General features: G+C 36.3%; 3 protein-coding genes, 1 long non-coding RNA gene and 1 other non-coding gene across 7 annotated transcripts in view; 4 read left to right on the top strand and 1 right to left on the bottom strand.

Annotated features, from left to right (window-relative positions):
* Positions 1–485: 485 nt before the first annotated feature.
* LOC106909579 (ladderlectin-like) lies at positions 486–3,437 on the top strand. Of its 2 annotated transcripts, XM_014975977.2 has the most exons (6): positions 486–636; positions 866–892; positions 2,385–2,494; positions 2,598–2,732; positions 2,808–2,922; positions 3,090–3,437. In XM_014975977.2, the coding sequence occupies exons 1-6, from the start codon at positions 573–575 to the stop codon at positions 3,167–3,169; spliced, it is 531 nt and encodes a 176-aa protein (XP_014831463.2). In that variant the 5' UTR covers positions 486–572; the 3' UTR covers positions 3,170–3,437. The 2 variants fall into 2 exon arrangements, with proteins under 2 accessions (XP_014831463.2, XP_014831464.2); XM_014975978.2 differs by lacking the exon at positions 866–892 and having other exon boundaries at positions 491–636.
* Positions 3,438–5,539: 2,102 nt separating this feature from the next.
* On the top strand, positions 5,540–8,467 carry LOC106909580 (type-2 ice-structuring protein-like). Of its 2 annotated transcripts, XM_014975979.2 has the most exons (6): positions 5,546–6,099; positions 6,323–6,352; positions 7,540–7,649; positions 7,721–7,855; positions 7,931–8,033; positions 8,150–8,467. In XM_014975979.2, the coding sequence occupies exons 1-6, from the start codon at positions 6,036–6,038 to the stop codon at positions 8,218–8,220; spliced, it is 513 nt and encodes a 170-aa protein (XP_014831465.1). In that variant the 5' UTR covers positions 5,546–6,035; the 3' UTR covers positions 8,221–8,467. The 2 variants fall into 2 exon arrangements, with proteins under 2 accessions (XP_014831466.1, XP_014831465.1); XM_014975980.2 differs by lacking the exon at positions 6,323–6,352 and having other exon boundaries at positions 5,540–6,099.
* An 898-nt stretch (positions 8,468–9,365) lies between these two features.
* LOC148154341 (uncharacterized) lies at positions 9,366–12,080 on the top strand. Its single transcript, XR_015766144.1, has 4 exons — positions 9,366–9,479; positions 11,137–11,271; positions 11,587–11,686; positions 11,755–12,080. It is a non-coding gene; the product is annotated as an uncharacterized LOC148154341 (long non-coding RNA).
* A 1,090-nt stretch (positions 12,081–13,170) lies between these two features.
* LOC148154337 (ladderlectin-like) overlaps positions 13,171–18,825 on the top strand; it is a 78,540-nt gene continuing 72,885 nt past the window's right edge. Inside the window, exon 1 of the mRNA XM_088015811.1 lies at positions 13,171–13,195. The gene's annotated coding sequence lies outside the window, so the exon portion shown is untranslated. The remainder of the gene's footprint in view (positions 13,196–18,825) is intronic.
* Positions 18,713–18,785, bottom strand: trnav-uac (transfer RNA valine (anticodon UAC)). Its single transcript has one exon. It is a non-coding gene; the product is annotated as a tRNA-Val (tRNA).

Here is an 18,825-nt window from a genome sequence, read left to right as displayed (position 1 = left end):
TCATTTAAGTATTAAACAAGCATCGGTGTGAAGTGCTTGGTCATCATAAACATCGGTTTTGTTTTTTAAAACAAGAACTTCCAGCACATCAGTGAAACATGACAAAGCAAATATGTAAAAGAATATATATTTTTTTGCTTACAAAGTAAACTTTTTGGTTATTTCCAATGTACATATTTTATAATCTTTCATCAAGAGTAAATGGTTCATTAAAAACACTCATTTTGTGAAAAAGCAAGCTGTCAAAATCTCCCTTCAACTATAAGTTCCAGTTGCTTTTCTCTAGAGAAAAATGAATACAAAACAATAAACAAATTCCTACTAAAAAAGACCATTTATTTTCAATTTATAAAAAAGATTAATTCTTTGAAACGTCATTAAACAGCTGGTCAAACTGACCCGATCGCATTATGCCTTACTTGGTATTGAAAAAGAGGAACGTGTCGGGCAGCAGATAGAGGAATCTACTTAAAGCTTATATTCTGACGTTTCCTCTCTACACAATCAGTCTGGCTGCTCAGCTGCTCCCTACAACATCAGATTGTTTCCATTTATCAGCATCCATCACCTGCATGATGAGGGTCCTCCTTTTTTCAGCAGCCATGTTTGCCATGATGGTCCTGACTTCTGCCCTTGGTGAGTTTTCTAAAAGTTTTTTGTTCTTATCACATCCTAACTTATTTATAGTATTTTAATTTTCTATAGCCAACATTTATTAACCTACAAATATCATGAAACACCAACAAAGTTCTTAATTCACTGCAAACTGAACCATTTCTTAAAAATAACTTTGAAACTTGCAGTAAAATTGTACGTAAACAGTACAGTATTTATAATATTCTCTCTAACTTTCCGGTTCTTCCAGAAACAAAGTCGGATGATGATAAAACAGGTCAGTGGAAATAATGAACTTTTCATCTTTTTAAAAAACATTTACACATAATAGCTGCACGGCTAAGTAAAATTATTTTACTTCATCTGTCTTGACAAATATTCCTTAATATATGATATCCTATTGGTCTTACGTTACAATATTTTGTAATTTATAGTATGGGTGTTATAAGGAAATATTTTAGAAATCGAGTAATCTATCCATTATTGTTACGATTAACCAAGTAATTGTATAAAAAAAGATCAAATAAAACATTGGTAAATCTAAGATAACAGCAGGAAAACTATTGGATATCAACATCAGTCCAATTTTTCACATTTGAGCTTCCCTAACAACTTTTCTGTAGTTTAGAAAATGAACCTGGAACAATAATAGCTCACTTTCTAAGTTAACCTGAAGAAAAGTTATACAAAAATCTGAAACTATATTCAATTTAATAATAACAAGGCAGGCTCACAAATACGGTTATAAAAAATGTCTATACTCAAGCTTTTGGTTTATGTATTCATTTTCAGTCAGTGTAACAGATGCCCAGATATTTATAGCTTTGTGTTCACAGAAGCATCTAACAGGTCTGTAACGTCACGATGCTCTTCGCCATCCATTTGTTACGACCAGGAAGATGTGAAATTTACTATCTGGCTCGTCCATAAAGCTGTGCATCTAAAGCGCAGCTGTGTTCAGTCTATCTGCTCACCTGTATAAGTGATCCCGCCGTTCGCTCTGAACCAGCAGCTCCAGGAGGAGAAAGGCTCCCATACTCCAGGCATCGCTCCCGTCATTTTAAGGATGATCCCCCGAAAAACGACAAAGACTTAGACATTATCATGAATCAATAAAATCCTCCCAGGCCGAAACTGAAAACTGGACGTTATGCTTCTAACACTTAACTTTTGTCAACAGCTCAGGCGGAAGTGCCAGCGCTGCGAAACACAAGAAATGACCCGGCCGGAACACGGTGCATTAAATAATGAAGCATAACTCAACGAAGCTTTGAGGGAGATACATTTTCCTCGAGAAATTTTAATAATCGAGTCACTTGAGGAATCATTTCAGCCCTAATTTATAGTTTCATGAAAACTTAAACATTCATGTAACACACCATGTTGTTCCCTTATTGTCTGTAGTCACATTGTGCTTTGTCAGCACAAAGAAAAAAAATGCATTTTATGTAAATAAAAGATGAAAATTAAAAGAATCAAAGTGTCACAGCTTAATAGAATAGGACATTGTATAAATTTAGGACTAATTATGGCCACACAACTATAGACAAGTATTCCTGAAAAGAAAAAGTTTGAATATTTATTTAGCATTGTTCCTTTGCATATATTTCCTTGGTGCTTCGTTTTGCTTTTAGGACATTTAGGTACAATTTCAGTGTCTATCATGCTGAATTTAGATGTCAAAAGTCAAACTGAAGGTCCAAACCATGAACATGTCTCTCACCGTCACACTCAGGAGCTCTAACTAGAGTCTCTGTATTTGTTCTCAGCAAAGAGTGACCTGGTGAAGAGGTCAACCGACTGCCCCCGTGGATGGACTGGGTTCAACGGCCGCTGCTTCCGCTACATCCCACAACCCATGAGTTGGGCCAGAGCCGAGGTAATAAAAGGCCTCTGACAGTTTACATCATTCAGGTAAATCTTTGAGCTAACAGATTATGCATCAGAAAGTTTCTCAGAGTTTTGTCTCATTAAATGTGTAGAAAAACTGCCAATCCATGAAGGCACACCTGGCATCAGTTCATGACATGGAGGAGTACCATGAGATCCAGAGACTGATAATGACTGCAAGTCACGAGTATAAAAAGACCTGGATTGGAGGCTCTGATGCGCAGGAGGTATTTCACTTATCACAACATTTTTATTTTGCTTCATGTGACTAACTTTCTATTAAGTTTAGTTTGGTTTTCCAGCAAAATCACTGGTTCTGGATTGATGGTACTCCTTTCCTCTATACAAACTGGTGTCCTGGAGAGCCGAATAACCACGGAAGACGGAAGCAGGATTGCTTACAAATGAACCATGGAGGTAAAGCTAAGTTTTGCAAAAATGAAATTTCCTGAATAAGAGGAATATAACTTCAGAGGTTTATTGTTTTAGCCATGCATGATATCTGCAATTCTTGTTTTCATGTCACCACCTTCATTCTTTCAAACTGATTAGACAAATACTTTTGCTCTTTTTTTATTTTTCAGATCATAAGTGCTGGGATGACGTACAGTGCCATCGCCCAAAACCATCTGTATGTGCCAAGAAAGTCAGATTCATCTACTGAATCCTAAAAGCTGGATCGAATCCTGGAACCGGGAATGAGTACTGATACATGAAGAGAAGCGACTGTGTCCATCAAAATCTTTTTCTTAATATTGCTCTTTCGCTTTGAAGCAACGTAAAAGACAAAAAATATCTGCAACACTTTCAGATTAAGGTTGTCTGTTTCGTCTTAAGTCTACAGTAATAGGCGACTGGTTTTGTGGAAGACTGCTTTTAGCAATGCTTTATTCTATAAATAAATAAAGAGCTCAAGCAAAAAGAAGAACAAATTAGTCTGTTTTAATCAACAACAAGCTAAACCCAGCCAGAACTATGACTAAGATGTTTTTGTGGTGACCATTTCTATCTTTGTTTAACAAAAAGGAAGTGCAGCAAATGCTGTGTCATATCCTCCTGATTACCAGTAGTTCATTTTTGTCCTCTGTAGAGGACATTTCTAGACTTGAATATCTCCCACCCCCTGCATTCTACTGAATTAATTCCTTTTGGTATCTGGAGAGGACATTTAGGGCTTTTCAATGATACCACATATGAAGGGGTGGGACTTTTGTTTGTATCTTTTTCTAATACATAAAAATTGCGTTCATCATTAATAACACATTTTATGGGAAGAGACACAGTAAGTGCATAAAAACTTTTATTACCTTACAAAGAATGTGGGATTTAAAAAAAATGGTGATTGGACAATACATTTTTTCCTGGTAGTCAGGAGAATATTAAATTTAGATGAAAGTTGGTGATTTGTCATAGTTAGCTTCTATTTTAAAAGAAACAGACAATGTTTCTTAAAAGTAACAGAAAGCTCCCTTGGAGCAAATCATCCTTGAATTCCACATTAAAGTTTGACTTTGTATGTGCGAGGACTGAGGCAAACATAGAGGACTGTGGGAAATGATACAAGTTTTACGTGTGTGGGGTCGGTTGGACCCCATTTCTGGGCACAAGGATTAACTTACAAACATGATGAAAATGATCCAGAAAACATGTTGGAGTTGGAAACAATGAGCCTGAGACATCTGACATGTTTTTGGCTGTTTATCGTGAAACAGTTCATTGATTTTAGTTGACAGAATATATTTTAGGTCTTACAACAAAGATGGTGGACTCTTTTGCCTTTGGGGACCAAACAACCATCTCCAATTAGATTTAGCTTTAGCACTGCTCAGCATAGTCTATAATGTATTTCAATCCAAAAATGTCTACTCTCCCTAAAGGTTCATTTTTCAGATTTTTTGTGTATGTGTATGATCTCCCCTTCGTATTTTTTTCAAAATCTCTGTATAACTCTATTCTACCCCTTAGTGGAAGATTGTGAGATTGTTTATGACCCAATGAAGGGCTAAAGTTTGGCCTCATAATAATTATTCATTATTTTAAGTGAACTTATCTTTAGAATCAAATAGCAGGCAGTAATTTGACCAATTGTGTGTGTTTTGCTACAGGAGGAACATCTGAACATGACAAAACATCTTTAGAATTAGCAGATGTTGAAAAAGACATTAGGTGGAAATGTTGAATCACATTATCAAGATATATATACTTTTATGTTCAGATAAAATATTAGCAATTTTTGATTAAAAAACATTTTGTTGTTTTTACAGAATACAAGTATAACTGGATGGAAACTCAAAGCAATTTTTACAAAAAATATTCTAAATATCATCTGTAAGAGGTGAGTTGGTTTTGTGCAAATGTAAAAAAAGCAGGAAGTCTAGCCTAAATATAGACTTCAGCATTTTACTCATAATGCCTCTAATTGTACAAAACACCAGCTGTGAGCTGCAAGATGGAAAAGGTGGATTCTTCATAAAAAATGCATAACTTTAAACATCAAATATTAAATTGACTAAAGTAGCTCAGGCTACTCTCCTGCAGCTCATCTGACCTGTTGGCTCTGTTATGTCTCATCTTTATCTTGAGAATACTCTATAGATTTTCTGTGGGTTACATATAACCAGGTTGCTGGGTTTTTTATATTTGTTGTTTTAATTTTATTAGATGCATGTCATATTAACAATGGAAATTGTTTTTTTAGATTTTCTGAAAGAATCTCACTCAACAGTGATCTGAACATTTTCTTTTCTCCATTCGGAAGCTTTGGGGCAAAACTGTTAAAAATATACCTAAATAAGGAGGTAATGCATCAAAAGAGAAGCTCTGTCGCCACATACAGAAGTGGAAAGTTCTTCAAACAAGCTAACTTTATCTTAAATGTCATCTTTGTTCTTTGAAGCATGACTTTGCAGCACGACAGTGAAACATATCAATCCAATTATGTAAAAAATATATATATTTTTTTCTTTCACAAAGTTAATTAACCGCTACTATGTAACTATGGGTCATGTTTTGGTTATTTACAAGGCTCATATTTTACCAATCTTGTGTAAACAGTAAATGATAAACACTCATATGGTGGAAAAGTAAGCTGTCAAAATCTCCCTTTAATTATACGTTCTAGTGACAGTTTCTACATTTCTGTAGAAAAAAAATACATAAAAAAATAATAAACACTAACATTTGAAAAAAAGATACAACCAAAAAACACCATCAAAACTGTCAATTTAAATAAAAGTCTTTCTTTGAAGACTCAGTCTTTTTTTTTTCAAACAAATGACTACCAGAAAAAGCCCATAGATGCTTTCAGCTTATAGAAAACTTCTTTGAACCATTGTTAAGCAGTTTGTAAAACTGAGCCAATCATCTGACCTTACTTGGTATTGAAAAAGAGGAACGTGTCGGGCAGCAGCAGATAGAGGAATCTACTTAAAGCTTATATTCTGACGTTTCCTCTCTACACAATCAGTCTGGCTGCTCAGCTGCTCCCTACAACATCAGATTGTTTCCATTTATCAGCATCCATCACCTGCATGATGAGGGTCCTCCTTTTTTCAGCAGCCATGTTTGCCATGATGGTCCTGACTTCTGCCCTTGGTGAGTTTTCTAAAAGTTTTTTGTTCTTATCACATCCTAACTTATTTATAGTACTTTTATTTTCAATAGTCAAAATGTATTAACATACAAATATCATGAAATACCAACAAAGTTCTTATTTCACTGCAAATTGAATCATTTCTTAAAAATTATCTTTGAAAACTTGCAGTAATATTGTACATAAACAGTAATATATTTATAAGTATTCTCTCTAACTTTCCAGCTCTTCCAGAAGCAAACTCAGCAAAACAGGGTAATCGATTTTTCATATTCTATCAATCAATCAATCAAATTTTATTTGTATAGCACATTTCAGCATCAAGGCATTTCAAAGTGCTTTACATAATTAAAATGAAAACAGCATGTGACATAGAATAAACAGTGAGAAAGAGAGAGATTTAAAGAAAGAGAAATAAAGACATTAAAGTAAAGATAAATAGATTTAAAAACCGCCATTTGACAAGGACTCAAAAAAACAAAAAATCAAAACCCACTCTAATCCTAATTTAGCCATAAGCAACTCTAAACAGGGTTTTAAGTTGAGATTTAAAGGCTCTCAGTGTTTCAGCTGTTTTACAGTTTTCTGGAAGTTTGTTCCAAATCCGTGGTGCATAGAAACTGAATGCTGCTTCTCCTCGTTTGGTTCTGGTTCTGGGGATGCAGAGCAGAACCAGAACCAGAAGACCTGAGGGGTCTAGACGGTTGGTACAGCAACAACAGATCTTTAATGTATTGTGGTGCTAAACCGTTCAGTGATTTATAAACTAACAGTATTTTAAAGTCTATCCTCTGAGCTACAGGGAGCCAGTGTAGGGACTTTAAAACTGGTGTTATGTCTCCATCTTCCTGGTTTTCTAAAATAATATTTACACAAAATAGCTACACGGCAAAGTAAAATAATTTTTATTCATCTTTCTTGAGAAATATGTCTTAATATATAATATCCTTACATTACAATATTTTGTAAATTATAGTTTCATGAAAATTTAAATGTTGATGTAACACAACATGTTATGTTCCCTTATTTTCTATTGTCAAATTGTGTTTTATGACTACGATATATTAGTCGGTACAAAGATAAAAATGCATTGTAGAACTAATTTTCTAAAAGCATTTTTTGTAAATGAAAGATGAAAATTAAAAGAATCAAAGTGTCACAGCTTAATAGAATAGGACATTGTATAAATTTAGGGCTAATTATGGCCACACAACTATAGACAAGTATTCCTGAAAAGAAAAAGTTTGAATATTTATTTAGCATTGTTCCTTTGCAAATATTTCCTTGGTGCTTCGTTTTGCTTTTAGGACATTTAGGTACAATTTCAGTGTCTATCATGCTGAATTTAGATGTCAAAAGTCAAACTGAAGGTCCAAACCATGAACATGTCTCTCACCGTCACACTCAGGAGCTCTAACTAGAGTCTCTGTATTTGTTCTCAGCAAAGAGTGACCTGGTGAAGAGGTCAACCGACTGCCCCCGTGGATGGACTGGGTTCAACGGCCGCTGCTTCCGCTACATCCCACAACCCATGAGTTGGGCCAGAGCCGAGGTAATAAAAGGCCTCTGATTCAGTGTATTATTCATTATTATTGTGTTGTCTTATTTGAATACCATGTGTAGAAAAACTGCCAGTCCATGGGGGCAAACCTTGCATCGGTTCATGACAAGGAGGATTACCATGAGATTAAGAAGCTGATAGTGACTGCAAGTCATGAATATAAAGCAACCTGGATTGGAGGCAGTGATGCACAGGAGGTATTTCATGTGTTGCAACATTTTTATTTTGCTTCATATGCATAAACTCCAATTAGATTTTGCTTTGTTTTCCAGGAGAATGAGTGGTTCTGGAGCGATGGTACTCCTTTCCACTATACAATCTGGTGTCCTGGAGAGCCTAATAACAGCAGAAAACAGCATTGCTTGTACACTGGAGGTAAAAATATATAAAACTGACCATGCATGGTGTTATCATCAATTCATTGTCTTGTACTACCACACTAATTTTTTTGGACTGATTGGGAAAATTCCTATGCGTTCCTTTTCTTGCAGGTAGGAATTGCTGGGACGACTTCCAGTGCTACCACCATAAACCATCTGTCTGTGTTAAGAGAGCCACTTGAATCCTCGACTAAATGCTGAAACCTGGACTGAGTATTGATACTTAAAGAAAGCCATCTGTCGTTATGAAAATCTTCCTCTTTTTTTGCTCTATTGCTATTAGGTAACTTTAAAAAAATCGCAACATTTACAAATTGATAATTGTCTCCCTGTTTCTGTCTTCAAATCCAGGCAACTGAATTTGTAGAAGACTGCTTATAGCACAACTTTATTCTGTAAAAAATAAAAAGCTCATCCAAAAAGAAAAAATTAGTCTTTTTTGTTATATAACCAGCTAAACTCAGACAGCAGAACTATGACGAAGATTTTTTGTGGCAACCATTTCTGTCTGTGTTTAACACGTTAATGGGGGAAAAAAGGAAGTGCAATAAATGCTGTATCACATTCAATTTAGATGAAAGTTGGTGATTTGACATAATTTGGTTCATCTTAAACTGCAAATAAATCACAAGTGGCTTTTGGCTCTTACTTTAAAAGAAATGGACAATGTTTCTTAACAGCATTAATTGAAAATTCCCTTGGAGTAAATCATCATTGATTTCCCCATTAAGTCTGATTTAACTTAAAATTATCCAGAAAACATGAAAACCACATGACTGACAACAAAGACATCACCTGGGATACGTGACTGCTTCATTTTGCATGTCGGTTTTCAAAATAAAAGCGCTGTGCTGCTTCATGGCTTGTTGTAGGTCATTCGGTGGCATCAGAGGAGAACGTTTGTCTTCAGTGGCCAAAATAAAATGAACATTGACCGACATATTTGATGTGTATAAAATTAATCACATTAATCATTAATAATCACATTAATCAAAATGTAATGTTTGTTACCGTTTTCACAATTGTTGGTAATGATGGTTTTTATGACTCTATATTTTTGTGATTTTATGATGTAAATCTCTTTGAACTGCATTGTTGCTGAAATAAATTTTATTGATTGTTGTCAGTCACGTGGTTTTCGGCAAGACAACACAAGCATCAAAGTGGGGCTTCATCTGACAAGCCCCCTTTTTACCCGGTACGCCTCGAACCTGGATTCAGAGCCCATCGCTACCTGAAGATCAGGTGATGATGATCAGGTGTGAGGTGTCGCAGCTCAGCAGCAGCTGTGACACCTCCTGCAAACTAGCTGTCCCAGCTGTCTTAATCAACACAGTCATATGTCTGAAGGACAGAGGAAAGAGAAACAACTGACTAACAAGGAAGCTTGATTTGTGTACAGGCAAACTCTGAACTAAGCCTTCTGAGATGACATTTGCAGGTAAGATTGTAATTTTGGTTGTTCAAAGGTAAAAAACATTAATTTATACAACTTTGAATAATCTAGAAGAAATGTTTATTTGCTCTACTTTAACACAACAAACTCTTCTTTGCTCTCTTTATACAGGTCAAATAAGAACTAATATCAGTGCTAATTTAGAGAGTAATCAAAGTCTTACGGCAATAAATAATCTATTTCAGTAAAGACACTGGCTCATGAAGGAAGCAAATATTTAACACATGATTCTCAGCAACAATAGCCTTGTATAAAAAACATAAAACAGCATTGTGTAACAAGGTTTAAAGTTATTTCAAAACATTTTAAGGCCAATTGATTTAGGAGACATTTTGTTGCAAAATATAAGTTGTACAAATTGTTGTCAGAGACATCGGATTTGGAATTATATTTATCTCTGTGACATTAGGCAAAAATATTAATATTGCTTTAAAAGCTCTGCTTGCTTAAAACTGCATTAACAAAGTAAAATTGTCTGTTTGTGGAGCAACATAAATTCCACATAGCAAACTGCTGAAACCAACACATCCACTGATTTAGACAGATGATCGTCTGCATTACTGGAGCAGACTTGATGTCAGTGGAAGAGCCATGTTGTGGTGGGAATGTTCTTCATTGCTGTTAGGAAGAGAAAACACTAATAAAAAGGATTTAAATGTCAGGTTCATTTTTCCTCAGACATATTTTGACTGGATATTCATCATTTATTAGCTGGTGCAATTTACCTGGTTGTTGACTGTTCTGACAGCAACTGTGTAAATTTTAGTTTTGTGAAGACAAACTTTCACAGGCTATTTTAGGATCAGTATCGGGCAACACCCACTGTCTCCTGAGAGATTAATGTTCTTTTGTTTACAGTCCTTTTGTCTGGCTTTAACAGCGTTCACTAAGCTGCTGATGTTTTTAGATGTCCAACATCTGACAATGGTGCACATAACTGACCACAATAACACAACTACATGACTGTTGGACTTGGAGAAAGAAGAACATGTTCCACCAACTGCTGCTTGCTTCATGCTCTTTGCTGGTGGCCTTTCATTGAGCATGTTGGCTTTGAGCAGTACCTTGTCTATTGTCGGTGGCCGTCCAAAGCCACGTCCGCATGTCCTTTGTTGCTCTTGGTTACGGTGGTTTCAAGCCGTTCATCTTTCTCTGTGCACATCCAGGTGTTGGCATGTATGCCTGAAAAGCAAGACAGACACTTAAAGTAAAGCCAAATTTTTGTCTTCATCATAATGAAAAATACCAGAGAATGCAAACAAAAGATGCAGAAGAGTGATCATGTTTGTAATGTTCTGATATTAAAGCAAAAGATGCAATGGATAGAGTTGACGAATTGCTCTCTGGTAAGAGTTCTCCTCGTCAACATTACAGTTCAAATGTGATCCTTTCGACTACTGAGGCAAACGTTTGGGATAAAAACTCATCCTTCTGGAATTTTATTGATATTGTGAAAAAGGAGTATACATGTTTTTGGTATAAACAAATATTTAGTTTCAAATGTCTCTTTCACACTTTGTGGATTCATTTTCTGGCTTTACATTATAAAACACATATCAGAATATTTTTTTCTTGCATGACCAATTCTAAATTGTCTTGAGGGCTTTGTATATAAAATCTCCTGGTTTTGTTTTCTTTGCAGTTTCTACTGTGGTCTTTTGCCTTCACATCATCTTCCTTGCGCTGCTTATGGTTGTGTCGATGACGGCCATGTTGCTCCTTGTGCGGATGCTAGTTTATGAAATCAGTAGATTTGGAAGACGTGAAAGCACCATTGGTACGTTTCAATGTTCCTGTTTCAACCCAATAATGACACTGAAAACTATACTTCCTATTTCACTGTATTTAATGTTGAATTAAAAGTAAAATTTAATTGTGCACCCTGAAGGTCTCGGAGCATTTAGGCAAAAAGTGACTGAGTATTGGACCTGGATATCAATATTTAACTTTAACTGAATAACTTTTCAGCTTGTTGATTCCATAATTTTGATAAGTGCAAGTTGCACTAGAAGTTTGTTTTTTGTTTCACTTATAGCAACACACTTTTCCCATGTCATAAGTGAAACGTATAACTTGTTTTCTTCTTTGACAGCCTCCCTTTTCTGGCACTCAGTATTTTTTGTTCCGCCTGTGCTTGGTTTCATGCTGTTCCTGGGCAGCATTTTCCAGACCATGGTTGATACGTTTGATCGGTAAGTCACAAAAACACCACATTATCTCTCATGTTCAGTCAGGTGATTTTAAACTCCATCTCTCTCAGCTATTTGTTGGCACATGGATGAACCAACATGGCCTCAGAGAATCGGAGGAGGAAAGAGCCTCACGACTCGACTTTCTGAAGCTGCTGCCTGCAACTTCAGTTCATCTATGCATGAAAAAAGACTTAAGTAGGATATGATGGATATATTGTAACTTTTAAGGTTTACTTTTCTCTGGAAATCAGTGATGAGGGGGGGGTTGATTTTCATTGTGGGTATACATTTATGAATTGAGGGGAAACGATGCTGAACTAGTTCCTCAGCTAACTTATAATCAAAATGTATTTCTTAAATCATCTGTGCCAAATAAATTGTTCATACAAAGTAATTTGTTCTGTTCTTAAACCTCTGAGGCAAAAGAAAAACAACTCTTGTGGATTTCTTTTACATCACATTCCTACTACATTGTTTTGCTTAAGATGGCTGCACTTCTAGATTTAAATCTGAACCTGTGAAGTTTTTACCTCATGGAGTGATGTGTACGCAGGTTTCTTAGAGAAATGGAGCTGCAATGCTAAGGTGCGACTTATACATTGAAATATGTTCTCCAGTCACCAGTTTGAATAAATGATCTCAGAAAACTGCAGAATCATGTCAACGCAGAGCATAAATGACAAAAAAGCTTTGTGGATGCATCTAGTATGGTCTGTCTGGACAGGGCTGTAAGAGGAACAACTCAGAGGAGTCGGGTCAGAATCGATAGTAGAATCCAGCAGAGTGATGAGCTTCCCATCTAATAGCAAGAAGCGCCATTTTCATCTCATCAGACCAAAGAATTTTCTTCCACCTGGCAAACTCTAGTCGAGCCGTGGTGTGTTTCTTCAACAGTGACTTCCTCATTGCTGCTTTACCATGACGCTTTGTGAAAAATCCAGGCAACAGTTGTATGCAGAGTCCCTCCAATGCCAGCTGCTGAAACTTGGAGCTCATGGTTACGAGTCCCGTTTCCTCTCTAGTCTTGCTCTTTCACGGTCACTCAGATTGAGGACAACCTGATGAGGACTAAGTGACTGCTGTGCTTGGCCTGAACAGTATATCTGCTTTTTGTTTTAAATGTAAATTGAAAGATTAAAAAAATGCTAAGAAAAATCACTTTTGAATATTAGTGGAAGCAAAGTTCTGCACTGTGAAGTGCATGTAGGGAAAAACCCAACAAACTAACTAGCAGCATTAAAGCCTTAGTCGCTACACCATCAGTCATTTTTCATGTAACATAATTGCCAAAACCCTTCTTGCTGCAACCATCACCGCCATGATGAGGTTTGATTTTGGCTGATGGTAAATGATGAGGCGAGGTATAAACTGCATGTTTATGCAGGGCAGTTCTGTGAAATTTCTGCAGAATTGCCCCATGTTGGGGCAAGATTAGAAGCTCTTTAAGTATCCAGTGATTCTGCAGTGAAGACTAAAGGCTGTCTAAGAAGACGGATCATCCTGCATCAGGTTTGCTAATCAAATTTCTGCTCATCTTTTTCTTCAACGTTGATTGAATTTCCTTAACATGTATGATTCATTTTGACTCGACTTCAGCTTGTAAATCTCCATCATGAAGTCGTCGGCTGTGTTCCTCCTGGTCTTTTCCATGATGGCTCAGACCATTGCTGATCGTGAGTATGCATTAAATATAAAGTGACAAACACAAATGCACTAATTCCTGTTTTAAATATCCACAGCTGTCCCTGATGATGGTCAGTGGGTGTTTGTCGGTTTATTTCCTGAGTGCTCAGTCAGAACCCCAACCATAAAATGACTAGAATACAAACACACTAACTCCAGTTTAAAATATCCACAGCTGTCCCTTATGATTTCTCTGTCATGTTCTTTTATTTCCTGAGTGCGACGCTGAATCTAATCCATAGCAAATTTGATGCTTACATCTGCTTGTAGTAAACTTTATTAAAACATATCACATACTTTATCCTCAGATTATTTAATAGATTTCTTAATGTCTCCACTGCTCATTGCAAAGCACACATAGCTTTGGTTTGCATGTCACTGTTATGTCGTCCTTGAAGGATTTATCTTTTGTAATAAATTTAATGACATCATTTTAATGTTATAGCCCGTCATAAAATAAGATCTTTATAAAACTAATGCCACATGCACCACTTGATCTGAACTCTGCATTTGTTTATTAGACCAAGTTGACTTGCACCAGAGATCCATTTATTGTCCTTCTGGCTGGACTCGGACCAAGAATCGCTGCTTCCGCTAAGTTTCCAGACGCAGGAGTTGGGCTACAGCCGAGGTGATTTCAAACACATTGTGCTCTTTTTCTCTTTTGGTCTCTTTTATTTCACAGTTATGCAACAAAGTCCAACTACTTCTTAAGCTAATTGTTACGTGTTTATCTGTAGAAAAACTGTCTGAAGATGGGGGCAAACCTCACATCAGTTCATAATAAGAACAAGTACCGTCGAATTCAGGCTCTGATATTTAAAGCAAGTCGTCAGACCAAATCGTGGATTGGAAGCTCTGATGCACAGCAGGTATTTTTGCCAGTACACTTTATTTTAAGTATTTTATGAAACGAGTCATCTGCTGAACTTTGTCTTGCAGGAGAAGATTTGGTTTTGGAGCGATGGAAGACCGATGAGCTACACCAACTGGTGTCCAAAAGAATCTAATAATTACAGAGGAAACCAGCACTGTTTGCAGATGAACTGGACGGGTAAAGCAAAATACCACAGAGGTCTGATTTTTTTTCTTTTTTTAATTTTTTTCAGGTGGTATCAGGACTCTGTTGCTGGTTATCTAAACATCTTAGTTTAACTGTAAACTCAGCTACTGAATTAACAGCACAAGCTTAAATAAAAAGGCAAAACGTTTTAGTTGATCAACCTTTCCAATCATTTTTATCATATAGTGTTGGATGGTTTTTATTATGTGATGTTTAATTTATTTTCTTGCTCCTAGATAAAAAGTTCTGGGATGACTTGAACTGTGCTGATCCTCGGCCTTCTGTCTGCAGCAAGACGATCAGAAAACGTTGAGGTTCCCAAAGAGGCCTGGTGTTTAAAACCAGTGGAGGATGAATGCTAGGAGTTTACCTGTTTTTTTTTTCCTTTAATGCAAAGATGCATATAATAGATGCATATACTTATAATTTCTCTTTTTAACACAACCTAAGAAATGAAGCGACAAACATCTGGATTGTCTCTGTAATAAGATCAGACTGAGTTATAATAAAGGATCATCTAAGCAAAACTTTGTTCTGTTCTGTGGCTTAGCAGAAATCAAACAGGAATCAAAACAAGATGGTGTGGTTTATTTTCTGTGCCTTTTCGGTTTCTGAAGCTTTTGTTTTCAAAAATATAATATACTAGTTCTTAAAATAAAGAACTTGCTCTTAATATATAATATTTCTGTATAAATTGGAGGATCTTACTCTCAAAAGGACAGTATTAGATCAATATGTTGAACATCTCATGTTCAGATATGATCCAACCCTGAGAAATGTTGAAAATCTTTAAACACATGGATTCTGTGTAACTTTATCTTAATGCAAAGTTTGTTAGACATGGATGGAAGTTCAGCTATAATTTTGTAACTAGTTTGGTTTTCTTGATTAAGAGCTGATTTTTAAGTAAATAACACTCAAATCTGCTGACGTTAGTCAAATTCATCAATGCAGTTGGCTGTTTCATTTTACAAGTTAATGTTTTTGAAAACATGACAGAATATCTTACTGAGATCTAAAGGGTGCAATTCTTGCCAAGACTCAAACTTTTTGAATATGCATATTTAGATACCACATAGTGTAGACCTTGGTAAGGATGACTTGGCAATTTGGAAAAACCTTCAGAAGGGGAAGAAACACCAGGTCTGAATTCATTTTATCTGTTTGTTTTTCAACCTGAGGCTCCTTTTTAACAGTTTATCAAGAAAATCCAACAAGCTGCATTTTAATGTTTTAATATTTTATGTTTCTTGTTACCTGCCTCTTCAATGTAAAGGCAGGTAGACAAGTGAACAATAAACAATTATTTTAAATGTTTGCCTGATATCTGCATGTTTCCCTTTATGGTGTTTCAACATTTATAACCATCTATCCTGTAACCCTAAAAAATGTTAAGAGACTATTAAGTGTGCTTCTTGCAGAACGGTGCAGTATGAAGTATGAACAGCAGATGGTGCTGGTAATTGTGGTATTGCATTTCATGTAAAAATGTGTTGATGTTATACACAAGCCCACTAAATAAAAATGTTTTCTAAAGTTATACTTTCCATTATACTTTTGTCTTTTAGAGGCTAAACTAGGACTATCCATAAAGAGCTCTGGTGTTGCTAAATACTCCATTCCTTTTCTATATCTGAAGCTCAGTGAAAACAGCCTCTGACAAAGATGTAAACACACATAAGAGTAGCAACTAGTACCAGCATGAGCTGAGCTTCAGATGTGAATGATGAGATGGAGATCACTGACGAACAGGCAGCTGAAAGAAGAGGCTGAATCCAGGGTTTCCAGAGAGAACATGTTATGTAGAACCTGTTGTCACAAGACAACAATCCCAACGACTCTTCTACTGCGCGACCCACCAAGACACATCAAAAGGTTAAACTAAAAAAAAAAAACTCTTCCATTTTGTTCCATTGTTAAAATGTAGTTTAAATTTTCTTAATCTGACAATAAAATAAGGAGTCTTGGGTGAAAAAAATGAGATAAAGTCAGAATATAAATTCGGAACTGTCATTTTGTGTTTCTTCACCTTCTCAGGGTTTTACAAATTGCTAAGTCATCCTTACTAAGGTCTACACTATGTGGTATCTAAACATGCATATTCATATCGTTCATGAATTCGTTGCAAAAACTACATTTTGAATTTCAGTAATATATTATTTCATGGTTTCAAAAATATTAACTTACAAAATGAATCAGCCACTTCAGAGCTAATTTTGATGAATTCAATTAGTATCCCAATAACTCTGTGTTGCCATTTTTACAACTTTAAAAACAATCAGCTCTTGGTCAAGAAAGCCAAGCAATTTAACATTACCAGAGTATTTTAAAATTTTGTCAATACAGAGCTTTCTGACAAAGTCAAGAAATGTTAATGCAATAAACAAATTTCATGTGGTACTTTGTTAAAAGTAAATGGGGTCGGTAGCGACACCAACACCATAGGAAGGTACCTGTTGTAGCTCCTTCATAGGTCATGAAGGTGTCCTGGTTTCCCTCACTAGTCTCACTTTACAGTCAGTTTGTGAGGATGAGAAAGAAGCAAACAGCATTTACTGTGCTTAGTCTAAACCAGGGGTGTCAGTCAATTTCACCAAGGGCCACTTCAGCATATTGGCCCCCCTCAACGGGCCGCACTGACGGTACAAATAAGAAGTGAATCCCTGCTAAAACACACCGCAGACAAAAGGTTGACTTCCCTCATTCAGTTCTGTAGAGGCTTATAATGAGTCATTAGTCCAGGTGTGTTAGAGAAGGAATCCATCTAAAGCTGCAGATTGTAGCTCTGGAAAACTAGACTTGGGCACCCCTAGCATAAATGTATAAAAATATAATGTTAAAAATAAATTAAACACCACCTCATATTGTCAAATAACTGATTTTATGTATTGAAGTTTTAAATATTACATTTGAGTTTCCATGGATATAAAATTACTGCTCAGTTTAAAAATTACAATATTTAAATCAGTGTTTAAAGGTGAGCAAGCAAATAATAAAAACAAGTCACATGGGCAGACATATTTAAGCAAAGATTTAGTCTCAGAGGCAACTGAAACCAATTCATTAAAAACATTCCAATATCATCTCATGGTCTCTGATGGTGTAATGCATGTTTGACACGTGCATTACGCCATAGAACTGCCAATTGGTAATTGAAGTAAAGTAGCTTTGATTTCAAAGAAGCCTACATTGAAGTCGATTGGCAAATGAACCATCACCAAAGAGGAAGGCTCTTGTTGTCTCACTGCACCCCAAGAGATGCATAACCTACAAAAACCATTTCTGTCTAGTTTCGAACCAGAGACCTTTTGCGTGAAAAGCAAACGTAATAACCACTACACTACAGGAACTGAACTTCTCTGCCTTGTTTTAGTTTGAGGTTCCGAAGTTGATGATGTGAGATGCAACGCATGAAAATTTCAACTGAGGTTTGCACTCAGATGCCTGGATTCAGAGTACAGACCATGACACCACAGAGCCCTTGTTGACCTTTAGTAAACACCTGTGATGAATAGAACATGCAAAATCTGTTTCTGTCTGGTTTTGAACCAGAAACCTTTTGCATGTAAAGCCAACGTGATAACCACTACACTACAGGAACTGAACTTCTCTGCCTTGTTTCAGTTTGAGGTTCCGAAGTTGATGATGTGAGATGCAACGCATGAAAATTTCAACTGAGGTTTGCACTCAGATGCCTGGATTCAGAGTACAGACCATGACACCACAGAGCCTTTGTTGACCTTTAGTAAACACCTGTAATGAATAGAACATGCAAAATCTGTTTCTGTCTGGTTTTGAACCAGAGACCTTTTGCATGTAAACCAACGCGATAACCACTACACTACAGTAACTCAACTTCTCTGCCTTGTTTCAGTTTGAGGTTCCGAAGTTGATGATGTGAGATGCAACGCATGAAAATTTCAACTGAGGTTTGCACTCAGATGCCTGGATTCAGAGTACAGACCATGACACGACAGAGCCCTTGTTGACCTTTAGTAAACACCTGTGATGAATAGAACATGCAAAATCTGTTTCTGTCTGGTTTTGAACCAGAAACCTTTTGCATGTAAAGCCAACGTGATAACCACTACACTACAGGAACTGAACTTCTCTGCCTTGTTTCAGTTTGAGGTTCCGAAGTTGATGATGTGAGATGCAACGCATGAAAATTTCAACTGAGGTTTGCACTCAGATGCCTGGATTCAGAGTACAGACCATGACACCATAGAGCCCTTGTTGACCTTTAGTAAACACCTGTAATGAATAGAACATGCAAAATCTGTTTCTGTCTGGTTTTGAACCAGAGACCTTTTGCATGTAAAGCAAATGTGATAACCACTACACTACAGAAACTCATGCTCTTTACAGTGGTCCTGGTAGATGAGCCACATTT

The sequence above is a fragment of the Poecilia mexicana genome, unplaced genomic scaffold (assembly GCF_051168715.1).
Source record: "Poecilia mexicana isolate PSO_F unplaced genomic scaffold, ASM5116871v1 scaffold_18, whole genome shotgun sequence".
Classification (NCBI taxonomy): Eukaryota; Metazoa; Chordata; class Actinopteri; order Cyprinodontiformes; family Poeciliidae; genus Poecilia; species Poecilia mexicana.
This window is presented reverse-complemented; position numbering and strand designations above follow the sequence as displayed.

Bases quoted from the DNA above. Each gene is read 5' to 3' on its own strand.
- LOC106909579 (XM_014975977.2), top strand. From the start codon at position 573: ATGATGAGGGTCCTCCTTTTTTCAGCAGCCATGTTTGCCATGATGGTC. The intron at 2,495-2,597 runs GTAATAAAAGGC...TTAAATGTGTAG, and splicing joins TGAGTTGGGCCAGAGCCGAG to AAAAACTGCCAATCCATGAA. The intron at 2,923-3,089 runs GTAAAGCTAAGT...TTTATTTTTCAG, and splicing joins CTTACAAATGAACCATGGAG to ATCATAAGTGCTGGGATGAC.
- LOC106909580 (XM_014975979.2), top strand. From the start codon at position 6,036: ATGATGAGGGTCCTCCTTTTTTCAGCAGCCATGTTTGCCATGATGGTC. The intron at 7,856-7,930 runs GTATTTCATGTG...TTTGTTTTCCAG, and splicing joins GAGGCAGTGATGCACAGGAG to GAGAATGAGTGGTTCTGGAG. The intron at 8,034-8,149 runs GTAAAAATATAT...CTTTTCTTGCAG, and splicing joins GCATTGCTTGTACACTGGAG to GTAGGAATTGCTGGGACGAC.